Below are 23,718 nucleotides of genomic sequence, written 5' to 3' on the forward strand. Positions count from 1 at the left end.
CGGTTCTCATCCGGCAATTTAAACGCATGTGGCGGATTGATGAGTTGCCTAAATTTGTGCACCAAACGGACCGAACTCTGCAGCCCCATCGAATTCCAATGCACCAGCCACTAATGAATTTTTTGTTGCAAGCGCAGATTTTTATTATGAAAACTGTAAATTTGGACTGCTCTAAATGTTTTCGGTGAAGTGTGAAGTGTACATGTGTGTGCTTTTTCCTGAATTTTGAAATGTGAACACAAAATACAACTAGAATGTGTTGCCTACTGATAAAGGTCTGTTTCGCTAATTTTTGACCACGAGAAATTGTATGGAAAATATTGCAGAGTGGAAAAAAAAGCCTAAACTACAAACCCGTATGCTTTTTGCGATTTTTTTTCAAGACAATTGGCCAGCTTTTGCGCCATAAAGGGTGTTAGGTTACGAACGCCCCGTGCGCGATCGAAAACGTCAATTGCATGAGCAGTAGCGTCAATATTTTTTAGCAATTTCTGCTTCCGTTTACCAAATTGCCTTTTAAGCTTGTTAGCTGGGAGTTGAATGCATGCTTTTTACATTTCCAAAACGAGAACTAAGCGTCGATGTTTAGGCGCGCATTACGCCAACGCTGCCGCCGCTCTATTTTTTAGTTTTTATTTCACTTTTTTGTAATCAAGTGCAGCATAGAAGAGCGAGATGGATGGATAGAGGCATTGGGCTTGCTTTCTTATTAATTGAAAACTGCAGGTAGTGGCTATTCCTAGTGCTGTTGCTGTTGCTGTTGCTGCTTTTCAATTAGTGCCAGAGCACATTTTGCCACACCCATGGGCGCGGCATGTGCCTAAAAGCGCGCCACAACACTTGATGCCTGCTGCAGTTGATGCGGCACAAACGTAAATTGAACAACAGGCTTGCAAGGCACAGACATGTACCGACTAAAAAAAAAGCAAACAAACACATGCAACCAACACACATGGCAACATAGTCAGGAGCAGGAGCAGTAGAGAAAAGGACACAGCCAATACATTGCAACAGCGCCTAAATGCAGGCAAAAGAAAAATGCAGGCGGCTTAGTTGTTGCAGACATCGGAGTCTGCGTGGAGAGTGCGGGTGTGCATTGAAAAAATGCAACGAACATTAGACAAAACCTCTCCATACAAAACCTCCAACCACCAACGTACCATACTAGTATATGGCGGGGGCGACGATAACGACGATGCCAGTCAGCCAGTCAGGCAGTCAGGCAGCCAGGCAGACTACACAGTGCTTGCGATTTTTGTTACCTTTAAGCCTAAAAGCAATGTTCATATGTTATGCCAAAACGTTTAATTATTTATTTGAAAAGAAGACGACAGCATCAGCCAAATGCAAACAAATCAAAACAAACGAGCCCACCAAACAAAAGCAAAAAGAAACATACAAAAAAAAGAGCTGCTAAACAACATTGAAGATCTTTCGCATTGACAGTCGAAACGGTTGGGTTTGGGCTGCGGATTCGGCTTTGGCTTTGGCTTTGGCAAGGACTCCAGTTTCAATGGCAGCCAACGTGGCCAGCACAGCCTGTGCAGTCCATGCCATCCCTGTGTTGTTAATTAGTTGACATTTGCGCTTAATTGCAATGTGCAGCAGGCATTGAGCTCAATTGAGGCGTTAAGATTTACATGAATGATTGATGAGTGCCTGCATGAATAGCTCGGCATGCGAAGTGTTCAAGCGAAGTGAAGAAATTTACACCAATCGTATGTACTTATGTATTTATCTACAAGTATGTATGACAACTAGCTGATTGAACAACATTTTGAAAAATGGCATGTTCTTATGCCTAGCCTAGTTCTGAGGCTTTCCACAACTTTATGCTTATCTACTTCAATCATATACTCGTACTTCCCGCACTTTGACATGGCTTGGATGGAATATGGAAGATGACAAGCTGCCTGGAAGAGTGCGAAATTTAAACGCACTTCTAGCGCACTTCTCTTTGAAAAAGAACCTTTTTACTTTTTAATTCTTCATATAAACAGCTAACAATATTTGGAGTTCATATTTAATAAATGAAATAAATCAAGTCAAGTTTATTTAACCATGATTGATGATTGATTGATGATGATGATTTAACAATGATTGTCCACGATAGATAGTTTTAAATAAAAGCACTCTGTGAATACAAATATTTTGACAACGCTTTGTTGAAATCCGGAGTAAGATTCTGTTAGCGTTACCTGGAAGAGAAGAAACTAAAAATGCACTTCTCAGCCACTTCATTTCTTTTCAATTCCCACCGTTTTTATGATTTTGATAATGATATGTTACCCAAAGCTTTGCAGAAGGTAAAAATTATGTAATTATGTAATTACAAATCCCTCCGACCCGATACATTTTACAAGACTGAGCCCGTTCAAATCCGTAAGCAAAACGAATTTGTTTTTTTTTTTAATTCCCACCCCATTTTTTCGTTGCAGAAACGTTATCCTTGTCATTTATTTGTAATTGTCAAATCGGTTAGTCGTAAAAAGAAGTGATTTGCGAGACCAAGTCAAGCTGCTATCGGTTTATTAATTCTCTCTTGTTGTTATCACGTCTATTACGTATTGTCGAGCCACCATGGATCCTGTACAGGCCTTCATCTCACACAATACTTCACCTCGGGAGTCTTGGCGCGAATCCATTTCACAAAAGAAGCCACGCGTGTATTGACTGAAGGCTGTTCTGTGGCGCACGCATAGCCATAGCTAACAATTCCCACTGCCACGAGGCGTCCACTGCTGCGCTCATACAGAGCCCCCCCAGAGTCGTACTGGCAGGTGTCCTTGCCTGGGGTGTATGTGCAGAAGGTGTGTGCCGGCGCGCCCAACAAACGACGACACTGGGCGACGTCGATGACATCAAGCGTGGTCTTCAACAACCGCTGAGATTGTGGACCACCAAACGAGGTGGTTCCCCAGCCGGCTGCTACCACCTGTTGCCCCACATGGGGCAGCTTCTTGCCGTCCACTGGACGCAGTGGCAGACAAGCTGGGCCTACACTCCGACTCCAGATCATGGGCAAGCGGGTGCGCAACAGCGCTATATCATTCCGTATCTGGCCATTGGTGCGACTGAATTTCTCATGTGGAATCAGAGCGTCCAGGTCATAGTGTTGTGTATACAGAGATTCGTAAAGGCTGGACAAATCGTGCTCGCCCACAACCACACGCAACAAGGAGGCGCTGCCCGTCTCAGGGGTGAGAAAACAATGCGCTCCGGAAATCAAATACCGCTGGTGTACTGTGTGGAAGAGCAACAAATTCCATTTGCATTAAGTGCGGGCTCATTATTTGGATGAATGTATGAGGAATGGCGATGAATAAGGGATGTGGGTTATGTTGATTGGCAACCATGTTTTAGCTCCAATGAAGTCCAGTTACATAGCAGGTCACATTTTAACACAACACAACATTTCCCAGCTTCTAAACTGCTTAAAACATTACAAATTAATGCTTAGAACCGACTTTTGTATTCCTACACTCCTTCCTGAGAACTTCAACTAGAAGAATCGATTCTACTGCGACACATACATGTATGTAGACATAGGCAAGCATTTGAAGAAAAGTTTAAACTATAGTTCACTCAAGGAACTTAGTCTACTAGCCTAAGCGTAAATTGTTTAAGCTGTGGCATATAATAGGAATTTATAAATACAAGTACCTCACACATATTTTGAAACTGGTTTTTTGAAGCAAAACCTTATAGTTTAACATAGAATTCGTATTGGTTTTAATTGAAATTCTGAAATTCGACAAATGTGAACACAACTTCAATAGTTTGTTTGGCCAAAAATTGTATTAAAAATCACTACTTTAATCGGTTTCTAATAAAGAAACATGTGTTTCAGAAACGTAATTTAAGCTGCAGTATAACATAATCATAACATAGGCAGAAAATTGCACAAACTATTTGCCTGTCTGACCAAACCAAACCAAACCAACCAACTCTAATCTCTCGAATCTGACCTTCATCTATACTTGGGACTCGACAGCCTCGATTTTAAGCAACGCGTTTTGCTTTCTTTACTCATGAACTGGCAGAATTCCTACAATTTGAATCAATCACTTACTTATGGCGGCTCCACAAAAGATCTTGCCCTGCCGCTTAGTCAGCACACCTGCCATGGATGGGAACTCATTGAGGGCCGCCTCACTGTCCACAGGACTGGCAATTTTCAGCGTCATGCTCCAGCCGCACTCGCAGATGGGCGCCAGCGCCTCAACCAAGCAGGTGAAGCGACCACCTCCGGGCACACCCGCTGGATAGCCAACTAAGGAAGTCACAATCTTGGCACGTTTAACGGAAGCCACGGCACTTTTTGCCGGACGCCATGCGTAGCTGTTGGGCAATTGTTCCAAGTAAGTTGTGCTCGCAATTGCCTGAGACTGAGCACCAGCATCTGGTTCGTTATAAAGTAGCGCAGCCATATAAGCCAAGGCGTCACTTACGCCCACATCCTCCAGCACGTGCAGCACCGAGTCCGTTAAACTCTCAGACTCAGTCAGAGGTGCTGGAGTTGTTGTTGTTGTTGTTGTTGTTGAGGTAGTGCTGTTGCTGTTGCTGCTGATGCTGAATTGTGCCTTGAGCTTATCCCTGAACTTTGGGAGCACACCACGCTGTGAAATATAGGAAATCACAGCGCGATTCAGAAAACTTTGACGCTCGACTTTGCCGCTGCCGCAAAAAAACTCGGAACGCGTCAGCAACTCGTCACCCTCGGCATTGAAGTGAAACACCTCCTTTTCACAATTTGTGTCCGTCACGGCCTGTGGACAAAGCACACAAATCCTCTAGCTTCCATACTCCATTCATATCATTCCCTACTCCACTCACCGTTCTCAGCTGCAGCTCGCACTTGAAGCTGAGCACATAATCCGTTGGCGCTTTCACCGTATAGCGGCAGGAAGTGCCCGCTGGGTACTCACCCGGATAATAAGGGGAGTTAATGTACACTTTCTGGCCAGGCCGCAGCTCCATCTGATGGTTGCATTGCTCGTACAGCGCGAGTCCACAGTGCAGCTCGACAATGAGCAGAAACCACAGAAGCCACATGGTCGGTCACGAAGCAAGCCCAGCAACGATCGCGGACGCACTGAGCGTGCCGCACGGACGCCACGAGCTTAAGAATCTGCGCCGGCATGTGGACTGCCGACACCTTCTCAACACATCTGGCAACAGGCATTGACAGCGCAAGTCACGCAAGGGCGTACAACGAAACTAGACAACAAATCTGAGAAACCATAGTGGCATAACTATCTGTTAACTGTTGAAATGTAAAAATCAATCCAACATTATGTCCGTGGTTCTGGAGAAATTTCTGGGAATACTTCCCTTCTTTAAAGCTATTGAAATTTGAAACGAATCAACATATTCTCCATTTACATAAATACCAATACAATGTATAAGGATGAGAGAGAGAGAGAGAGAGAGATCAGTGATTGGAAATCGCACACACATACTATATGTATATCAAATATCGCATAAAACAGGCAAATTGACATTTTTAGATAGCTTCTATTGGAATGTAAATTGAAGAATGGCAAATAAATAGGTTGCTTTTTAAAATAACGATTTCTCCTTAAGGAACTACAGCAATTGTGTTCTTTACTATACTTAGAAGTATACAGTGAAAACTCCCTGCATGGACACCTCTTTTATCCGGACACTCTCTGCGGCGGACACTTTTTCTAAAACATTCGATCGGTGTATAAAGTATTTAAGTATCTCCTTAAGCGGACACTCCACCTGGGCGAACAAAAATTGGCCGACCCTAAGTGTCCGTCCAAGAGAGTTTTCACTGTATTATGTGTCTTTAATCGATTTTAGGAAGAGCATTTTTATTATTCAAATAAATGTGTACATACTTCAAATTTAATGTAAGCATCGTAATCAGCAAAAGAATATTTATTTTACAATTTCTTCCAGCTTTTATTATGCAATCAATTCTATTTCTCATCGTTGGATTTCAAAATTATACCAAGTTTAACAAAAATGCAAACCTGGCTAATTAATGAACTATAATTTATAGATCCATTTTCGATTTGGAACCGAAAGTGGACGGAAGACAGTGCTGCATAGTGTAATTGAAAGTGAAACGACCAGCGACGACATGAAAAGCCGTTGCCAGCATCGAGAGCAGACACCCACATGCGGCTTGCTTTAAATATGTGTTAATTAGGGTCTTAAAGTGGTGGCAGGTAGCAAAGATAGCACCAAGCACTCTTGCTGCGGCTAATTGAAAGAAAGTGCAAGTGGGTCAGCCTTTTGTTCGGTCCAAACTGGTTTCACAGATTTTTAAATACAAGTAGATACCTGGCTTAAGTGTTTAAGCTGCCACATATTGGGGTAGGTTTGGATGCAAGTCTCTTTTCGACATAAAGCTGAAAGCTGGCAGGGAATACAGATGGAAAGATTGGATGAGAAGAGCGAACAAGATGATCGTTAAAGATTAAGGTCTTTACATAGTTTTTATTCCAATTATACAAGAAGATGTTGTTTTTCTAAACATTTGCTATGCTTTTTCCCAGATTGTCGTACACATTTTCATAAAATCTAAACGAAGCTATCAGAATTACTTGTATTTATAAGCATTATACTTGTAGATATCGGTTTGAGAACAGAGCTAATAGAGCTGTGGAATTCGAACGGTCCCTGCGTTAATCTCTCCAACTTCTGACCGAGGTCCTTAGAAGGATTCAGAAAAAGCTTAACTTAATATTTTTGAATCTCTTAGTCTTCTCTCTCTAAGGGTACTCCCAAAATGAAATAAAATAAAATAATATAATATTTAAATATAACTTTAGACTTAAAGCCACGCCTGCAAATTTCTGCTACTCTTTAGAAGCGCTGCTTAATTGGATGTGCTCCGTGCTGTCGGGCGCCACACATGGCGCAGATGATAAACAAATAAGACACAAAAAAAAAAAACTACATGACGGCAAGTTTGTCGCCCATTTTGTAAAATAAATAAAACCCATACAATGGCGTTGGGCAGCTGGAGCGAAGGGTGTGGAGGTACCGCGACAGTCAGGCGCGCAGACAAACGCTTAATGCTAATATTATTTTCATCCTTAAGAGGAGCGCTGCCGCATTCGTCCAGCTGTGGACCAGCGTCCGGACAACAAACATGTGACTTATTTGCGCAAGCCATAAAAAATTTAACTTTATTTCGCCATTTTTAATTTCCTACTCCGCGGCGTGCATTTGGCGTAAACAGTCAACGTTGGACAATAACTACAAAACGGGCCACGGACCACGGACCACGGGCCATGAGCCGCAGGCATGAACGTAACGGAGAGAAGTCCAACCGAGAGGACACCAGCGAAAAAGCTACAGCTACCCACATACACTATATACTCGTCCATACATACATATATACACACATTTTTTTGTTTGGCCGGCGAACGCGGAAAACAAACAGCAAATAATTCAAAGTGGATACAACTAAGGCAAGTCAAAGCTAATATACGAAAATGTAATAAAAATTAAAAAGAAATAAAAACGAATTAAAATGAATTTGAAGGCAGCATGTGTAAGTCCTGTGTCCAGAACTCGTATGTGTGTGTTGGTGTCTTTGTTACGAATGTGCTGAGGCGCTTCAAGTTTCATTTTTTCTGGAATTCTTATCCAATTCTTGCAGGTGGGTGACAGCGCTAGATGAGTGATATTTGTAACTAATTGTTTGCCCCGCTGAGCGTGTCCATACATATGTCAGGAAACTCCTTTAGTTCTTAAGCTACACTGTGCTTATATCGTCCTACCTCATGGCCCTGCTATATGCCTGTGTTCCTCTTAAAAAAGTGAGTTATTCTTAATCAAATGAGGATCAGCTAAGGTTCTGGATCGTTAAAAGCGATTATTATGTGATTGCATATTGCAGAATCGAGAGCTAAAGACTCACACACGATGTCGATAAGAATAATTTGCAATCTCATTTTAATTAAATATCCCTCAATACAGTGCTTTCAAACATAATTGAAGTATATAGTATATATATATTCTTGACATGAAAAGTACAAATGTTATATCCCACAAAATATTTATTTCCCTCTCTGCAATTTAACACTCTGACAGAATTTGTCAGCTATTTCTGAATCATAAATTGCAATGCATTATAGGAACCTTGATCTTAGTTGACTGACCATCATAAATTTTTAAACAGGTTGGATAATTTTAGAAGTATATCGAAAATTTGAAAATTCCCTACGAACCACTTGAACTTTACCAAGAATTCCTTTCATTACATAAATTAATGATTTTAACTTATATTATTTGTTTCATAAATCCATTTCATTCAGTATATCATATTTGAGGCGTTTTCCTTATTTTTTATAGGAGATAGATAGATAGAATATCAAGCAAGTTTTTTTTCTTGTTCAATAAATTCTTCATTTTATAGGACATTTAATTGTTAGTATTAATCTCTTTACACAAATTGTTCAGTTAACCAAAAGCAAATGGCTTTCAGCCGCATTCTTAGGGCCAGGAAGCTGAAGTTAAACATGATTGTCAACCATTTACTAATGGCCGATTAATTGGTCATATCTAGTCATATCTAATCAATAACTATACTAAATGTGAAACAGTTGTATTGCTGCATCATTGAATACGGGCTTATTTGAAAAATGTGATTTGTTATTAATGAACAAAGGTAGTTCGACCAGAACTAATAACAGGAACTGATAATCACAACAAATAGCTCACAATGTTAATAGTAAATGCATCGCTTCCAACCCAGCTAAAATTATATAAGCCACGAATCGGCGGATAAAACTGAAACTTTCTTGTTCATCATGTGCAGAGCGCTTCACACTTTTGGATTATCTTTGTTGGTTCTACTACTTCAGCATCGGGAAAATGTAATCGGAAGAACACGCAATATTTAAATGCGATATTAATTTAATATTTGTTTATATGTGCAGCATGGAGCCTTCTACAAATGGACCAATACTGTGTGCGAGTCGTACAACGAGTCCTGGGTCAGGATCGAGTATTGTCGACTGAAGGCTGTCAGTCGGTATGTGGTCCATTTCAATTTAAACGTGACCTTCCTGCATCCCGCGAACGACATAAGCATACGGTTTCAAATCCTGAAGAAAGCAAATGGCTACAAACCATGGATAATAGACTACACAGTAGATGCTTGCGATTTGGTGATGAAGCACAACCATCCCTACCTAAATTTGTTTCTTAAGCACATCAGGGAATTCTCTACGATAAATCATACTTGTCCATACGTGGTATGTAAATGGATTGATCCTTCAAGTACGCCATCTGTTCGATATTTGTACTTATACGAGTTATTTTTGCATTATAGGGCACACAACTGGTCCAGAACTTTTACGTAAACCCCGAAAAAATTACACTTCTCCTGCCACCTGGTGAATACGCTTTTATTCTTACGTGGAGTTTTAAAAAGAGAAAACAATTTATTACGAAACTCTATGCTTTATATACGGAAAGACTGTAAGAAAATGAGGTGTTTATCGGACAAGATCGATTCTATCTTCTTCAATCTTCATAAAATTATTGAGTATAAGCACCTACATATATATATATATATAATTTGGTTGACTGATTTCAATGAAACTTCATACCTGCTGAGTCATTGTAAGAAACCTTTAACCGTATTGTGATCTATTAATGAACATACTTGTAAATGTTTTAGGTGTTTTGGGATCCTTCCTACTTTTCTTAGAGGGGTATAGCAGCAACCTGAGCGAGTTGTATAAACGAACTAGGCCGGTCGTAAAATACAAATCTGTCCGCTTATGAAGCAAAAATATGTTGAAAAAGAACAAATTGTCCGAATTTTGAACAGTTTTGACGAATTATCTGAACTCGCGTGGCCTGGGAACTAATTCTGCGGGTCTACATGCCACGTTTGGCAGAGGCCACACCTTTATTAAGTCGCCTTGTCATGCCGATCCAATAAATAGTATATATGTATATACATATTTGTAATTCATGGTTTCTCTCTCCTTCGGTTACAATTTCAAAATAGTTTTATCCGCATGCACTGCTTTGCGAACTGCTTGTAAAATGTGAACATAGTTGCAATGCACCAACGGCAGATGACGCAAGTGAACCCTCGGTGCGTTAGCCGTCTACACTGCTTGCCGAATTGTTACTTCGTTTTTATACCATAATGCATTTAAAATTTCATCATGCGCCACCTAGTAGTGTCAATGTCTAATTTCAACTGCTTGTACAATTTATTCAACTGCTTCACTGCTTCTCAAACTGTATACCAAACAGACAACTTCAAATAATTATATTTAAAGTTTTCATAAATAAATCAGTTTATAAGGCAGTTGGCAACGGTTGTTCCTTCAATTAACAGAAAAAATTGTTTGTCCCCGCTAATAAGCATATCATTGATAAACATTTAAAATAAAGTTGAAAAAGTGTAAGCTGATTACCTTTCTTTCTATATTTTATCTATAAAAATAAGAAGCTATAACGGTAATCTAAAAATAAAGGTTTGTTTCTTAATACATATGTATGTGTTTTGTTTCAGAAATGTTTAAGACCTTTTTAAAAAATAAACTTCAATTTAAATATTTTATATATACATAAGTACTCTATATGTTTTATATTTATTGTTTAAGACCATTAATTTTTAGGTGTTTTATTTTTTTGACTATCCTCGTCAATTAACCAGCAACTTCCGGAGCCCCCCCTACAGCGGTCAAACAATAGCCACAATTAAATAATAATAGATTGTTTTGGTCACAGACTGAAAATTCCTACAACTGACCCGCAGGAAGTGCAAAAATGTTGAGGTCTTCAGGAAGGAAGTGATGCGCAACAGTTGCATGAAGTGCGGGCACTTCAAGTTAATAAAAGGAAACTGAAGAAAACGCACAAAGAAACGGAAAGGTCAGCCAATGGAACGCAACGCAAGTACATGTCCTGCCTGCCTGCGTGCGGTCCTTTCTCACAGGCATGCACATATACAGCATGTCCAGCACAGGTGAGTGTGTATTATTATGCGTGTGATTTCAAGCAAATCAAAATTTTGCTGTTGGCCCCCTTTGATGCCCACCGCCAGGCCGAATTAATGGACTCGCGACCATCTATCATCTTGCTGCATCTTCTGTGTTGCGCCGAAGGATAAATCAGGACTCGCATGGCAACCCTGACTACCTGTCGCCAGCCACCACTTAGCGCGCCTCGCCGTCTTGTGAGAAACGCGCTCCATAAGTGTGCGCGTATCGAATTACCATTTCATTGCACTCCACACTCTATACTCTTCGCAAGGGTATTTGGGTTTATTCCATCAAAGCGCGAACAATCACACAGTAGGAGAGGCGAAGGAAAATTTCACAAGGATGAGTATCTAGAAGCATTGATAAGCCAAAGCTTTGCAACAATTGTAGCAAAGAAATTGAAAAAAACCCGAAATAAAACTATATTAAATGTAAGAGAAAGGAATTTGCGAAATTCTAGAAAAGTTCCCGACTTAAGGTAAAAAGGGAAGTGAAAATTTAAGTTGCTTAGGACTTCAAGGAGCTCACAATATATATATATATATATACCCGCCTATTGGATCTAGTAGTAAGGGAAGACATGTGCTGAACATTGCATCTTGACAGACAATTTGCCCGAGATGGGTTCCGCGATGCTTCTTAACAATAAAACCGACTTTTCATCGATTCAAAACGATGGATGAATCATGGGTCCATCACTTCACGCCAGATACGCGGGAAGAGTCAAAACTAAACTAAATTCATATTAAGTAGAAAATATTTTATGCAAAGTACATTCATTTTTTCACTGTTTCTTTTACTTTTCTTTGATAAATGAAAATATTTCCTTAAATCATGACCACTTTTTCTATTAAATGGAAATTCAGCTTGTTATTTTTTAACTAAATTTGAGGAGCTCCTGTTTATGCAAAAATACTTTCAGCTACACTCTTACTTTTTATTAGTTGTATAATTTCAAAATTTCTTTTCGTTTTAGTTAAAAATAACTTGTCATTTCATAAAATATGCAGAAAAGTTGCAGAGTATTTCAAAGGCGAGCAGGCCTCGCTCTTGAGTGTTTTCAAGGTTTCCTTACTACGCCTTGGCCATTGCATTCGTTTTTTCTCAGGCAGCGAGGGCAAGTATCCTTGCTGGGAGACTCTTTTTTAATTGTGTGGCTAATGGTCTGGGGCCAGTCGCGGAATGTAAATGAACACTCGCTCTTCTCACAATCGAATTTCGAGTAAAAGGAAACCACTTCACATAATTTATTAGTCGCATGACATGCCTGGTCCTAGTTTAAAATGATTTTAGTGCCTTCTTATGTTATGCTAAATAATAGCCTTACATAAGTATCTGGGACCACCCACTACAGGAATATGCATCCAGTCGATCACTCTTGCCCAACTCTAATCCTGACTGATCCTCGGCTAAATACCTGTTAACCTCTCTGTGTACACAAACATTGCAAAACAAAGAGAAGCCCAGATCTTAAGAAGTGTATCTTCTCCTGCCCTCTGCCGCAACAAACGAGATTCTTCTCGACAGAACACTTGCTGCTCCGACGACCCTAACGATGCTATCAGCGCGAAGGTGGGCCCACATTAAATTGGGCATTGGCTTGGTCGGGACACAAAGGCTCTGCGCCTACGTTCCCACAGATGTGCGTGTGAATGTGTGTATGTGTGTGTGTGTATGTATTGCGGTCCATATTTTGCAATTTAGATTTCCACACTTTGTCTGAGCGATGAGAACAAACAGGACCTCCATCCCCTTTGCATGTGCCCAGTTCCGCACACCGGAAGGAAGTGCACAAACGGTTTTGTTTCAAACCATTTTATTGGAAAAAGGGATTCCAGAGGGCATGCTGAAGGTGTGCTAAATGTCGCAAATACTTTAACGAGTCAACAGAATGAGAGTTCAAGGGGGAAGACTGCTTCGTAGTTCTGAGAATGCGTCGAACCTGTTTAAGAGTGTGAACGACAATCGACTAACGGAATAGGATAGATAGAAAATAGATAGAAAATTAAGCGTTTGATACACTCGTACTACAAGTATATAAGTATGATACTAAAATACAAGGAACAAGAAAGTTCGGTTAGATCTTGGGATAGAACGGTTCCCAGATAGATTTTTTGCTTGCAGTCGAACAAAAGATGAAGTGATCTGTAAATCCGACAAGTTCATCATTTAAAGAGCATTATCTACATGAAAATTTATATATGATGCTTTGATTACAAAATATTAAGTCTATTTAATGTAGAAAACCAAACCTATTTGTTTGGACGAAATATGCCATTGAATTAAATGTCTTTACGTCGTCGCTTAGGTTCAGAAACTAAAACATTATGATTTTTAAAACATTTCTTTATTAATACATATAAACATATATATAACATATAATACATGCATAAATATGAACTGTGAGTCTAACTAACTGACAGAAGGGGATACTCCCTAGGTCCTATATATGTACCTAGGTTCCACATACTTAATAACAATCCCCTAAGAAAGGTGTAAAAAATTATTTACATGTCTTTAAAAACAAAATTATGCCTAATCAAATAGAATAAAACTGTTCATTTCTTTTCCAGAAAAAGATCAGATCAGCAGTACATATCAGCTGAATCTGGGATTGGAACCAAAGAATTATTAAGTCCTTTATTTTGAATAACAACTTGCAACCATAAAAAGGCTTAGTTCTTGTACTTTCCATAGCAATTCGAGGGAGCTTTAATTCGACAAAGTACCTAATGATATTAAAAATATTTAAGAAGCCAATTAGAAATTGCAGGACATCTCTCTCTATCTATATATCTCTTTCTGAAGGACCAGGCCGCAACGCTATGTTGTTCGTATTTTACATTTTTTAGGTAAAGTTCTCTTCTCGTTAGGTTTCTCACATCAGACATTAAGCATTACTTTGCACAGTCTGTTAATTCCTTCCTTCTGAACACTTTCCCAGGCGCCGTTTGTCAAATTCCCATACAAATTTGACTTTGCAATTTTCGTTATTTCTTCTACAATATCTGTATGGTATAGTCTACCTGTTATCCCAGTTGCTGACGATTCTCACGATCAAACGGTAACACTCCAACGCACACAAAAGGACATCCAACCCCCGAAACAGGTTATTTTTTAAACAAACCAACGAAGCCATCGACGAGGACCATCCCGGCGACACGTCTGAAGTAGGCGCTTCGTTTTCATTTCGTTTTATTGATTCAGTTCGTTGTTGATCATAATAAATGATTAATGTGTGTGCGTGTGTGTGTGCCAGATCCTTGCTTATCCTTACCCAGCGTTTTTTCGTCTCCAATTGTGGAATTTGAAATTCCGTGTGAACACTTGTTACTCGATCTGTGGCATTTTTGGTGGGCTGGGAAAATTAGTTTAGTGTTTGTTATCCTTTTCTTCAATTCTGTTTTATAGCTGCGACTGTATGGTTGTTAGTTTTGGGCATTTATAGAATTTATAACAGCTATTTGTAGATAGAGCCTCGATGTGTTTTGATAGTTAATTGAATGTGCGATCTTCAATGAGAATGAAATACAATGCTCCTTTAGGACACAAAGCGCATTAAGCAGTTCCGCGAACCGCAGATTTCTGCACAAACTTCTTGGAATCTCAGACTGCCTTCGAATAGTTCCAGCCAACTTCGAAAGTAAAAAACAAACTCTTCTTATATAATATTACCTCATACCCGAGCATACCTGAATTATTATACGCAAGGAACGAAACCTTTTTCAAAAACTCTTACCAGGAATCAAGAGTGATTTTTTCCGGAGCGTACTACTTTATTCTGTTACTTGTATTTCTCTTTTGCGCAAAAGTAAGCACTTCTTTTAGTTAGCAGCACTTTTTGCGCAAAATTAAACATACAAAAAAATGCATCACAATTGTTGACCTCTTTCCGGGAATTGGCAACTAACCTTACCCGATTAGCCCTTCTGCGGCCCAAACACGCATACTCGGACACATACTCGTACAACCCGCTAATCGTTACGCTAATGGCCCGAAAGTTGCAAGGCTACGTTGCATTAGCCCTGCCACCCGCCGATTTTATTGTAACCAAAAGAAATAATCACCCATTGGTCATATTGTTCAATGCAAATGCGTTTACGAGTCGCTCGTAAAGTTATCCTTTCTTGCATCGTGGCCTTTCGCTCTTAAGCGAGTTGCTGTTAACTTTGCGCATCCTTTTAGCACAGCCCTTCCCCGGGCCATTCCATCAGTCCCAAGCGCTGCAGTTAGGCCAAACATAGCCTTGGGCCGCAGCACCTAAAGTGCTATAAACACATTTACCCATGCATCAAGGCTATGTATATTTGACTTGGCCGGCAATTTAGCTGGAAGCGCTCAAAGGACATTCATGAACGAGCACGCATTGATGGTTGGTTCAAGGCCTACACAAACTAGAACACTGGAACTCACTTGAAAAACGATCAATTCGAATATACGGATTGCACTTGGCCGAAAAACTATGCTCACCACCTGAGATATCACCTACATATGTACATATCTTTGCATGCTGATAATTAAAGCTTACAAATGACGCCCTGGTAGCCGTCACAGGGTGTCGTCACCAAGAAGAGCGACGACACAGCACAGCATGATTCAACTCTGTTAGCTAACAAATGTTCGCATCTTATAAAACTGTTATAAGTGCAAGGAAGCCACAACAAAAGATACGAAACAGTACCGCAAATCAATTTAATTTAATTCTCTTTATTTGTTTCTCTTCTTTTTTTGGTAAGGCGACATGTTGTCTGCCCAACTGTGACGATATTGAAGAAAGAGAAAGCATGCGCTAACCAAAATGTATAAGCATGTCGAACGATTATGCACATCGTATGTAATATGTTTACATACATACATGTATACATACACGCATACATACATACATAAGGCACGACATAAAATCGTAATTTAATGTTGTTTTTAAAAAATATAAAGAAGTGCGTACTTACACATATTTATTTATTTCATTTGAATTCAGATCCTTTTATTCCAAAATCAATATTAAACTGCGAAGCACTTACACAATCACATGAAAAAAAAACCAAAACAAAAAGCAGTGGATTTAAAATCATCCACACGCACACTTAATACGCATATATGTACATACATATGTATGTACATATGTACACACAACGCACACACATACATACATACACACGTGTAGATCGCGCAACACCCCGCGTGAAAAATATTAAAATTACGCACTATTTAACACTTCCCTTTCACCGTTTTGATTTGCATTTATACACACAATTAAATACAAACAAGTTGTGCATCATTTTACTTATATTTAGTGTTTAATTTAATTCTTTTGCAATAATTCTTGGCAATGGCAACGAAAACGACGCAACCCGCTCATTCTGCCGCGCAAAACTAAGCCCAGACCCTTAGCGGCCAGCTGTTCTCTCTTAAAGAATGCAAAAGCAAAAGCAAAGAACCAAAAATCATAGCTGTAATTCAGCCTTTGCAAGTGGCACATTGTTAAGAGCGCAGCGAGGATCATAGCAAAGGGAATTGAATGCGCGTTGCCTCTTATATTAAAATTAGCAAATTATTAAATTAATAGTTATGTTTATTTTAATAAATCATTTAATTACATTTAAGACAGTTTGCATGACTATTCAATTAATTGCGGTTCATTAAATTAAGAGTAACATTTATTTACTTTTTTTCATCAATTTTACCTACTAATAATAATTCATTTAATGTATTAAGCACATACTTAATTATTTTTATATGGATACAAATTTCTTATTTATGGTCATTTTTCCTTTTACTTATTTAATCAAGTATGTAAATAAATATAATGTAAGCCCCTATTGGTGCCCCATTTACAACCATGTTCATTAACTGTTTGCTTTGCTTCGTCTTTTTTATCTCTTCCGTCACTCTCATCTTAACTGAGAGCAACACTTACGAGAGAGTTTAATAAGGAAGATAGATTTGGCTTGAACTGTTTACTGTGAGACGCATTACGTGTCTGTTAGCTGCGCAAAAACAATGATTAATGTTTTAGTTCTTAATTTAAATAGTACTTTAGTATATGGAGAATAATGGAATACTAAAGTCTATATTAAAATCAGTATCTTGGCTATATGTGTGTCTATGCGCTTGTATGTATGCAGTACAGCTTTGAGCAGCAACACCAGCTTCGGGTAGAGTATGGGCAGAGTTTACATTTATGGCCATAGCTTTGTTACCAATATGGTAACTTAAAAAGATGGCAGACAAACACTTAATTACATCCATTAAGTGTTGTCGAACTTGAGTAAAAACTCCAAGAATTAATTTTTCAAAAACAATTTAAGTCGCCACCACAATCACCATCTTTAGGAACTGCTAAAGCGTCGGATCCTTTTTTATAATAATGTTACTTCGAAGCAAATGCCAAATACGCCAGCAAGTGTCCTTCGCAGTCAAAGTGGTAGCCGTATCCTTGGCTGTATGACTGCTAAGAGACATCGATTTATCCCGAGGCTTTCGTAGAAGATACCCACAAAACCTACCACATTACAAAAACTCACAACATTGATTCGACATTGATAGAAAATTCCAACCCGAGATTGGAGAGCTCGGATTTTGGTAGAACAATGTAAAGCTTCTGACTGCCATTAACGTGGAAATGGCCAGAGTGATCTTTGTCTCTGCCATCATCAAGTTGACACACGACCTCCCCGCGGTGCTCTCTGGGTAGCTTTCCGGCTCCATCCGGAGTTGGTAAGTGAGCAAATGTGTGCAGCGCTTTTGTGCGTAGGGCTTGGGACCCACCACATGAAAATTTTTTACTCCCAGTGAAGGACATAACAACAGCCTCGGATAAGGAACACCCAAAAGTTGACGACCCTAGCAAACGTTTAAAGGACCACGATTTAAGGATATGCACCTGGAATGTCCGGACCCTTAACAGAGGAGGTGCTACTATCCAATTGGCGGATGCTCTCAATAAAGTAAGAGCTGACATCACCGCCATCCAGGAAATGCGATGGACAGGTCAGGGTTGCTCCCAAAGAGCAGCCTTTGACATCTACTACAGCTGCCATGCAGAAAGACGCGAATTTGGATGCGGTTTTGCGGTCAGCAAGAGATTGCGTAACTGTGTCTCTAGGTTCACACCTGTGAACGAACGGCTGGCAACCATCCGTGTCAAGGCGAGATTTTTCAACATAAGCCTGATTTGCGTCCACGCTCCGACGGAGGACAAAGACGAGATTACCAAGGACGAGTTCTATGCGAGACTGGAGACAGTCTATGACCGCTGCCCCTCTCATGACATTAAAATTGTTCTTGGCGATTTTAATGCCAAGGTTGGAAGAGAGCGCGTCTTTGCCCCGACAGTCGGACAATTCAGCCTCCACGAGACAACATCCAACAATGGACTGAGGCTAATTGACTTCGCCGCAGCACGAAACATGGTGGTGAGTAGCACCAGATTTGAACACCTTGATATCCACAAAGCTACCTGGCAGTCACCCGATCGAATGACAAAAAATCAAATAGACCATGTTGTGATAGATGGAAGGCATGCATCCAGTGTGCTGGACGTGCGTACGTTCCGTGGTGTGAATATTGATTCGGACCACCAACTTGTTGCAGCCAAGGTTCGCATGCGATTATGCATGGCGAAAAATGTACGCCCCAACACGCAGCGAAAACTAGACGTCGGAAAGCTGCTAGCACAACAGACTGCCGAAGCTTACTCCGCTCAACTCTCTGAGCTGCTTTCTCAACCGTTCTCGGAAACCGATACTGGTAGCGGACTTTGGGCACATATTTCTCGCTCACTGCACACAGCCGCAGAAGATGTCATTGGTTTCCAACAGCCGCTACCGAGAAACCAATGGTACGACGAGGAGTGCCGCGAAGCCACTGCAGCGAAGAATGCCGCGTACAAAAGAACCCTGCAGACGGCGACAACGCGCGCTGTGCATGATGTATATCGGGAGAAGAAGAGGGAGGAGAGGCGGCTTTTTAGACGCAAGAAGAGAGAGCAAGAAAAGCGAGAGCGAGAGGAGATGGAGCTTTGTAGAGACAGGAACGACGCTAGGAAATTTTTCCAGAAGGTGAAGCGTCTAACACAAGGTTTTAAGCCCGCAGCGTCAGCCTGTAAGAACTCGGAAGGAAATCTGGTGGTGGACGGGCAAGCGGCACTGAGACTGTGGAGGGAACATTTCTCCAATCTTCTATCAGGCGAAGATGTTAACAATTCCGCCAGCGGAGATGACCCCACAGAACCGATCGCCGACGATGGTATTGAAGTACCGTCACCTAGCCATGACGAAGTCGAAACAGCCATCCAGCGGCTCAAAAACAACAAATCTGCGGGAGCAGATGGGCTGCCTGCGGAGCTGTTTAAGGCAGGCGGCGATGAGTTGGTAGGGTGCATGCACCAGCTCATTTGCAAAATATGGCTAACTGAAAGCATGCCTGATGATTGGAATCTCGGTGTCCTATGTCCCGTCTTAAAAAAAGGTGATCCCACGGTCTGCACCAACTATCGTGGAATCAGCCTTCTTTCCGTCGCATATAAGGTCATATCAAGCGTAGTGTGTGATAAGCTAAAGCCATTTGCGATAGCACTGATTGGGCCTTATCAGTGCGGCTTTATGCCTGGTAAATCCACCACTGACCAGATATTCACGCTACGCCAAATCCTGGAGAAAACTCATGAGTTTCAAATCGATACCCACCATCTTTTCGTCGATTATAAAGCAGCATTCGATAGCCCGAGGAGGGAACGTGTATATGCCGCACTGTCTGAGTTCGGTATCCCTGCAAAGCTAGTGCGACTTTGCAGAATGACGTTGAGCAACACTCGTAGCTCCGTCAAGGTAGGAAAGGACCTCTCCGAACCCTTTGATACCGTTCGAGGTTTCAGGCAAGGCGATGCCCTCTCGTGCTATCTCTTCAACTTCCTGCTGGAGAGTGTGGTGCGCAAAGCTGGTGTACACCGAGGCGGAACGATCTTTTTTAAAAGCGTTCAGCTTCTTGCGTACGCTGATGATATAGACATTATCAGCCGTACCAGGAGAGGCGTCACCGGAGCATTTGCGGCTATTGAGAAGGAAGCTGCAAAAGTGGGTTTGGTGATAAATGAGAGCAAAACTAAGTATATGTTTTCCTCTAGCAGGGACACGCGGCAACCAGACTCCCAGATCGCGGTGGAAAACTATACTTTCGAAATGGTGAAAGATTTTATGTATCTTGGCACCACCGTCACAGCAACCAACGATGTCAGCCTAGAAATCAAATGGAGATTAACTCTAGCCAATCGATGCTACTTCAGCCTCAGTAGGCAATTGAGTAGCAGAGACCTTTCTCGAAAAACCAAGCTAACGCTCTACAAGACGCTCATCCTCCCCGTGCTGCTTTATGGTGCAGAAGCATGGGTGATATCGCAGACTGATGCAGCAGCTCTTGCAGTGTTTGAGAGAAAGATGCTTCGGAAGATCTTCGGTCCCATACGCGTTGGCGACGACTACCGCATACGATGGAACAGCGAACTGTACGAGCTCTACGCTGACATTGACATAGTCAAGCGAATAAACATGCAGCGGCTAAGCTGGCTAGGTCATGTCGTGCGTATGGAAGAAGACGCTCCAGCGAAAAAAGTTCTCGATGCGGATGTTGGGGGGAGACGACGACGGGGGAGGCCTTGCCTACGTTGGAAGGACCAGGTAGAGAACGCACTTACTACCTGCGGAGTGACCAACTGGAAGCGACGCGCGCGAAGCAGAGGCGCGTGGAGAGCTGTGTTACGTCAGGTCATAGCCCGATAACGGGTTTGAAGACCAGTCAAGAAGAAGAAGAGATTGTGACCAACTATGTATTTCATATTCTTGCGATCGTAAGATCCCATAAAGTGTCTGATCGCACTCCGATAAAATACAACAACTTTAGCTTCTTCTTGCGTTTTAAAAACTAATTGCAAATAGTTGATAGGAAACGACGAATGACGAACTGCCCCTACACCCCTCCCAGCACTCACACGCTTCTGCCACATTCCAGATAGATGCGCCGCAATCGATGCCCTACTGCGCCGAGATTTCTCTTCTCCTTTTTGTCTAGTATATAGTTAAGTAAAAATCTGCTCTAATGGCAAATGACGGGCGCATGGAGCGCATAAAACAAAATGGCTGAAGCGTGGCCAGCAGGGCGAACAAAAACTTTCACACGCGTTGCGCACACATGGCCAAGGCGTACTTAATCTTTTTTTATGTTTTGGGGTGTCTCTGCAATGCCTTCAAGAATAAAATCTTTCACGCAAAAACAACAGCTGCGCAAAGGAATGATTCGAACCCCTAAGCAACCCAACCCAACCCAACACAACTCAACCCAAGCCGACCCGACCCGATCCGACCCTCCCAAAAAAGCATCGTACGTGCGATAGCAAAGGTCGTTGCGCTTCAGCTACAATGGTCTGGCTGGCTGGCCAAGAGTAACCCAAGAACTACTTACAACCCTCTGTTGTGCATTTGGCAAAGATTTTTCTAAATCTTGCGACATGCCAACGACACCAACAATGAGCAAGGCAAAGGGGTGGTTAGGACTGCGCATGCGCAACAAACTTTGGCTCGTTCTTTTTGCGCAGCAAGGCGACTTTTTTTCTACCTCCACTCGTAGGTACATCACTTTCATTTGCATGGTTCCACACTGCCTTGGTTGGCTGATCAGCAGGGGTATAGCTAGAGGAGTTTGCTGGCTCCGGTTTGGTGTTGCGTGTGTCGTTTGCGAGTTGGCGCACACCTGGCCACACGTTTGTTCGCCACCGCTGCGTTCCTTTTGTGGCTTGGCCGTCTTTGCTTTCGTTGCGCCTCACTGATATGGTAAATTAATGATTTATTCATGTACATACAAGTACGTGTAGATCGCTCATTTTTGGAGTGATACCCTGGTTTGTCACTCACCTTGAAAGTTTCTTGAGTTCCCTTTCGTGTTTGGAAATTCCTACAATATGTTCTCAAAGGACAACCAAGCAAATCACGAAGTCTAATGACATACTATAGTATACTGTTAAAATGTTTCTCCAGACATTTTAGAGCACAAAAGATGCATTTTTATGTGAATCATAATCGCTTTATGAGCAATACTAAAAAGAAAGCCGGCCAAACAAACGCAACTGCTCAAAATATTGTTGATACAACAAGATCTTAGGCAGGCTTTTGGGCAGAAATATGGTAGGTAATGCGAAGGACCTTCCAGGAAAAGACGTTATGGTTTTATAGCTAGGACTATTCACAAACCGTGCTCGGCATATTCTCTCCGACTTTTTGAACCAAATAAAAACCTTATTAACGCGTCGCCTTGGCTACCCCCAAGCAGCATGCCTAATGTATTTATGAGTGGAAGAACTAGGGAGTGACTGCCTTCCGTCAAAGTCGAAGTCGCCTTCGTTGCCGCCATCGACACTTGCTGTGGTCGCTGGTTTTGGTCTGCATGCTGTGCGCCTGACCAAGAGCGCGAAAACCCCGAACCGATAATTGGCTGGCAACCATGAAAATGGTTAGCATACTCGCTGCTTTCTTCGGAAAAATGAACACGACATTTAAGTTGAGACATTTCACGCCTATCTATGCTAAAACCGACAGTTTGCGGATGAATTTTTGAAATTTAAATGTCAACTGGATAGAACTATCCAGATACTGCGACCTAAACTATGTAGAGACAATTACTTTTAAATACTCTTCAGTTCACTTCACCATATTTACAATCAAAATAAGATATTATTTTCCACATTGTCGTTCAGGTAGACAATTCAAGTTAAAAATTTCGCAACATTTCAAATTAAAGATAATCTTAATCTGAATCTGAATACGCATTAGGAATGCCTATAACTGGACTACGTTTTATGATTTATGGAAGAGTTGTATAAATTATCCCAAACAATCCACACTTCATCATTTTCTCTCAGACCGGTGTGATATTTTATGCTGTGGTTATTATAAACTAAGACAACCATAAGTAAAGCACGCAGTATGTTTCCATTGCCTGTAGAAGCTCAAGAAAATACAACTTCATAAAAAAACTCATAAATATAAAGTTTGCTTTCAAAATCGTTTTCATATGGGTATTATTGGCGGATAAGGTTACATGCCAATAATAAACTCAATTGTTTTCTATATTTATATGGACAAGTAGATCGGTTGTTCTCGTTCCGATGATCAAGGGTCGCCTTCTGCCTTCGGACTCAGATTGCCAACAAAAATTCCAGTCTTGGGCTTCAGGACTGACCGAACCAGGCCAATATCTAGTTTGAGACTTAAAGTAAAAAATACATCTAATAAATGTTCCAAGTAAGTTGTCTTTTTAAGATATAAGCTAAATTCCAGCAATCGCAAAAGGTCCTAACCTGAAGCTAGTGAGTTTTTCGATTATATTTACAAATCAATATAAGCTGCAGAAATACCAACAACATCGTTTTTTCCGTTAGCGAACCGCTTTAGCTATTGCCCAGATAAATACACAATTTGATATTTTTCATTCGATTCTTCAGCAGCTATGAAAATACAATAGGACGTGCAGCTGTGCCATTAAAAAATTAAAAGGAGGGAGACGAGAAGACTTTGGCGCGTGCCAGTCGCAAACACCGGGCCCGAACACAATGTAACGTACATTTCACAGGATCACTGATAATAATTACAAACAGGACAAGGCTGCACAACTGCCTGCCAGTCGGCGGGACAGTTGACGATGTGGCTCAATGTGCAGCTACCCCCGAGCTCAATGC

At 41.1% G+C, this 23,718-nt stretch overlaps 1 protein-coding gene across 1 annotated transcript; it reads right to left on the reverse strand.

Moving 5' to 3' along the window:
* Positions 1–2,573: 2,573 nt before the first annotated feature.
* On the reverse strand, positions 2,574–5,055 carry LOC115634520 (serine proteinase stubble). The gene is made up of 3 exons (XM_030532326.1): positions 4,837–5,055; positions 4,073–4,769; positions 2,574–3,243 (listed from the first exon to the last, which is right to left on the reverse strand). The coding sequence occupies exons 1-3, from the start codon at positions 5,053–5,055 to the stop codon at positions 2,600–2,602; spliced, it is 1,560 nt and encodes a 519-aa protein (XP_030388186.1). The 3' UTR covers positions 2,574–2,599.
* Between the last annotated feature and the right edge of the window lie 18,663 nt (positions 5,056–23,718).

Source organism: Scaptodrosophila lebanonensis, unplaced genomic scaffold, assembly GCF_003285725.1.
Source record: "Scaptodrosophila lebanonensis strain 11010-0011.00,11010-0021.00 unplaced genomic scaffold, SlebRS2 tig00000001-arrow-pilon, whole genome shotgun sequence".
Lineage (NCBI taxonomy): Eukaryota > Metazoa > Arthropoda > Insecta > Diptera > Drosophilidae > Scaptodrosophila > Scaptodrosophila lebanonensis.